Raw genomic sequence first — 4,383 nt, 5'->3', positions numbered from 1 at the left:
TTCCCAAGCCAAGGCTGTTTTATTTACACTCCTCCTGGAGCACATGGTTTGGGGCTACGGGACACATCTCTGGGGAAAGGAGGCTGAACGCCAGAGGGCAGTGATGGGGTGCAGAAGACAGGGACAGCAAGGATGGATGGGTCCCGTCCTCTCCGAGTGTCCTCCATAGGCTCCCACGTATCCCCGGGCAGAGGCGCGGTTTCACTCAGGATTTGGACTTGGACACAGCAAGTCCGATGAGTCCAGCCAGGCCTGCCACGCCCAGGGCCATGCCTCCAACAATGGCCATGCCCACTAGGCCATCTGGGGAAGGGAAAAGGGAGACGGTCAGGAGCCCAGCCCCCACAGGGACGCTGCCCACCACCTTCTTTCTCCCTGCCCAGTGCGCCTCAACGGACGTGCCTCCTCCCCCGGAGTCATAAGGTGAGGGCCTCGGGCTTGGAGAAAGAAGGCTTCTGAGCCACTGAGGAGCTGCCTGAGGAGGAGGGCGTCATTTAAAGGGAGACCAGACAGCCCAGGCCTGGGGGAAGGAAGAGGACTTAACCAAGAGCCGAGAGGCATGACGGGGCCCGGGAGCAAGGGGAGTGGAGAGTGGAGGAGGGCAGAGGGGAAGGGTTCACCTTTCTTCATGGCCTTGTCAATGAGCCGTTCCAGTTCCTTGGCCTGGCTGTTCTGGGGCTCCGTCTGCAGCAGCCCCCGCACGTACTTTAACGCCTTCTCATATTCCTGCTCTCGGGGAAAACACACCACGCACGCCCCCCGCTCAGGATCGATCCCTTCTCCTGCTCATCAGAGCGGCCGTCCCTTCGGCCGTCCCTTCGCCGGGCCCTGGGGCTCCTCCCTCCACCTCCTCCCTGACTCCAGCCCCACCCAGCGGAGTAGAGTCCACAAACAACCCCAACTGTGTGGGGGTGATAAGCTGGGGGAGATAACCCGAGGCTTGGGGCTGCACCCCACCTGAGGTCACCTTACTCCCCACACCCTCAGCAGCTGGAATCTGTCACTTGCCTTCCCTCAGCCGACTCTCACCCTGCACCTCTGTACCCCTCACCACTCCCTGCCCACAGCCCTCCTCAGCCTTCCTGGCGGCCAGGGCTCTGGAGGGCCCCCGGAGGAGCAGCGAGCGTGCGCTGCAGCCCACCCCAGCAGGGTGCAGGGGGAGATGGAACGCTCCGCCTTACCTTGAGCCGGTAGTTGCCCACGGCCAGGTAGAAGACATAATCCCGCTGTTCCTCTTTACTCCCTTTGGGCAACAGCTCTGCAGAGGGCAGAGGCAGAAGGATGAACACCGCTTCTCTCCTTTCCTAGCGCTGGTGTCCCAGACACCCCTTCCCCCTCCGAATCCCTGTCTGATCCTAGCTGAAGGACACCGTCCTGAGCTTCGTTTCAGCTCCGGTCCCTCCCGGCTTCCCAGTCAGACCTCCGGGGCGGCATGGGCGTAGACTGCCAGACACCCGGCCGCTGCTGTGCACCCTGGTCTCAATGCTGCCGTCTGCTCGGGCTCATCCGAGGGAACCGAGAGGAAACCGAGGTGCCGGAGAAGCCAAAGACCGCTCTCCTCACCTCTGGTCCCTGCTATGCGTTCTCACTGCGGCCGTCTGCTGTCCAGACTAAGTTTGCCCTCTCTCCCCCTTTAAATAAAAAATCAACTCAAAACTCTTCTGAAATGACTCGACCTGATTCTTTTTTTTTAGATTTATTTATTTATTTGACAGACAGAGATCACAAGTAGGCAGAGAGGCAGGCAGAGAGAGAGGGAGAAGCAGGCTCCCCACTGAGCAGAGAGCCCGATGTGGGGCTCAATCCCAGGACCCTGAGATCATGACCTGAGCCGAAGGCAGAGGCTTAACCCACTGAGCCACCCAGGGGCCTTTCTTAATTCAGTGACTTCCCAGGGTCCTATGTGCTCAGCTGTACACTATGCAGTAGAATTTGTGCCTAAATAGTTTCGCAGGTGTTTATAAATCTCCCCACGTGTCTGTTCTGTCTTCTCCACTGGAACTGGCAACGCTTAGAAACCCCACCTACAGCTGCGCCGAGCTGCAGAGGGAAGATGAAAAATCTGAAAGAGCCAAACGGGCAAATGCAGGGTGAGGTTATTTGCATTAGAAACGATTCTTATTTTTATCAACTGACAATGGCCATCCTTTGCTAGGATGCTGTTTGCCTGCGCATGATTATCTGGCCAAGAAAAGGGGGTAGAGGGGACAGAGGAATTTAAAAGTCAGGTATTGTGGCCTCTGGCAAATGGTAGCCCATCCAAAACCAACAGGAAATAGGATTCCAGTCAAAACAGTGCCATCTTCCCCCAGGTTCCGGGGCCTGTCTTCTGCACTTCTTCCACACCGCCCTCATGGAAGGTTTTCAACAGCTGCTGAATAAGCAACATGGTGAGGCCAAAGAGCAAGACAGGAGCTTCCAGTCCTCATTCAGCCGCTAATTCACGAGCTGTGTGACCTCAGACTAAGTCACTCTACAGGTCAGGCTACCAGATCGCCAGAGGCCTGCAGGGACTGACATACGCTGGCGAAACAAGGATGAGGTGGATTAGCCAAAAGCACACTGGGAGAAGCCAGGTGAAGGGGCAGCCCTTCGTTGCAGGTGTTTACAGGAAAATAACTGCCATGTCGAGAAAGAATCCCAGGGGCACCTGGGTGGCTCAGCGGGTTAAGCCTGCCTTCTGCTCGGGTCATGATCTCAGGGTCCTGGGATTGAGCCCCACATCGGGCTCTCTGCTCAGTGGGGAGCCTGCTTCTCCCTCTCCCTGCCTCTCTGCCCGCTTGTGATCTCTGTCTGTCTCTCTGTCAAATAAATAAATATTTTTTTAAAAAGGAAAAAGAATCCCAGCACTGAAGATGGAGGGAGTGAACGAGGCCATGGCAGCAGCTGGGAAGGGGAGGGTGGGGTAGCCTAGAAACTCACCCTCCAGCAGTGCGATGCCTTTACGGATGTCATCGTTGTACTTGCTTCGCACCAAGCACCAGGCATACTCAAACTGCGTGCTCTTGGACACAGAGCCTGCTGCCTTCTCAGACTGAAATTTCTTTTCAAACTTCTGCCAAGGAGAGGAGAGGAGTCATTTAGAAATGAAGGGGTGCACCGTTCTCTACCAGGACCTACGGGTTCAATTCCCAGTTACACCCCATCTTCCCCAGTCTCTGCCTCATTTTCCAGCGGGTCTCGGCATCTGGCACCCCAGGTTCCGCTAGCTTCATCCCTGGGACCCAGACCCAGGGATTCTGCTGCTTAGCGACGGGCTGTCTCCTTGGACAGTAACCCTGTCCGCTTCCCTCCCCCTAGTGGTGCCGAGCGGAGATGCCACCTGGTGGCGGCTCCAGGCACCGCTCCCGAAGCAGCTGACCCCAGAGGCTAAACAGTAAACACGCTGTCAGAACTTCTCAACAACCCACGCAGCTGCTTCCCCCAACCAGCCCCACCCTGTTGGGCCTGGACCTTTTCTTAACTGCAAATTGGGAATAAGAACAGTGCCGACAGTAGCCCACAGAGCTACAAAGACTGAGATATGGCCTGCAATGCACTTAGCACCGTGCCGCATTCAGTGAGTAATATATGAAACTTCATGGTAGTTGCTATATTCCCCCCCACTGAAGGAGCAGTTTAAAAAAAAAAAAAAAAAGGTGTCCGCACCCTGACCTCCTAACTCCTCCACTCACCCAGCACCTGTCTTTCAACGCCAGACCGCAGGCCCCGAGTCTGGGGCGTGTCGGCGCAGAAAACTACAACTCCCATTAGGCTACTGGACAAAGTAGAACCGCTGGACAGGGGCCGGACGCTGCAGAGGATGCCGGGAGCCGTAGTTCGGCTTCCCTAGGCAAAACTGATGCTGGGTAGAGGGTCTGGCCCCAACCGGACGCTCCTCGGGACCCGCCCGTCGAATGTCTCCTTTCCCTCCCTCGAGGCCAGGCCTCACCAGCAGGTCGTCCACAGACACCAGGTCGTTCAGTACGGCCTCCATGGCCGCCGCCCCTGCAATCTTCACACCTAGCTCGCTACAGTGCCACCGTCTCCATGGCCTACTGGCAGAGCTGGAGAGCCACTTCCGTCGTCTGGCGGAAACCGGCCCCCTCCCAGTCGCGGAGCCAATCACCTGACACAGCTGACGCCGAACCCGCCCCCCGCCGCCGGTAGCGCCCCGCCCCTTCCTCCCCCCGCGCCGCCCGCGCGCACGTTGGGGGCACTAATGCGCACGCTCCGACCGGTCCCCCTTTCAGCCCCCACCGGCGGATAGCTACAGTACAACTTCAAGTCTCACGTTCGTCCTCGCGAGTGACCCGACCCGCGTGTGCCTTCCTCCACCGAGGCTGCCTTAATAGAGTTTGGACCTATGTCTTGGTGGTTAGCCCTTGGGCTGAAAAACAGCAG

At 57.7% G+C, this 4,383-nt stretch overlaps 1 protein-coding gene across 1 annotated transcript; it reads right to left on the bottom strand.

The window, feature by feature from the left end:
* Nucleotides 1–4,104, bottom strand: FIS1 (fission, mitochondrial 1). Its single transcript, XM_032872513.1, has 5 exons — nt 3,932–4,104; nt 2,923–3,055; nt 1,182–1,258; nt 621–726; nt 1–303 (listed from the first exon to the last, which is right to left on the bottom strand). The coding sequence occupies exons 1-5, from the start codon at nt 3,974–3,976 to the stop codon at nt 206–208; spliced, it is 459 nt and encodes a 152-aa protein (XP_032728404.1). The 5' UTR covers nt 3,977–4,104; the 3' UTR covers nt 1–205.
* Between the last annotated feature and the right edge of the window lie 279 nt (nt 4,105–4,383).

The sequence above is a fragment of the Lontra canadensis genome, unplaced genomic scaffold, assembly GCF_010015895.1.
Source record: "Lontra canadensis isolate GAN:19392208 unplaced genomic scaffold, GSC_riverotter_1.0 scaffold45, whole genome shotgun sequence".
NCBI classification, from domain to species: domain Eukaryota; kingdom Metazoa; phylum Chordata; class Mammalia; order Carnivora; family Mustelidae; genus Lontra; species Lontra canadensis.
The sequence above is the reverse complement of the archived record's forward strand: the minus strand, read 5'-3'. Positions and strand labels throughout refer to the sequence as shown.

What these genes read in the sequence shown, in the direction of transcription:
- FIS1 (XM_032872513.1), bottom strand. Translation starts at nt 3,976, where the DNA reads ATGGAGGCCGTACTGAACGACCTGGTGTCTGTGGACGACCTGCTG. An exon ending in AGGCATCGCACTGCTGGAGG is followed by an intron (nt 1,259 to 2,922) that starts GTGAGTTTCTAG and finishes TGCCCTCTGCAG; the next exon opens with AGCTGTTGCCCAAAGGGAGT. An exon ending in TGGGCAACTACCGGCTCAAG is followed by an intron (nt 727 to 1,181) that starts GTAAGGCGGAGC and finishes CCCCGAGAGCAG; the next exon opens with GAATATGAGAAGGCGTTAAA.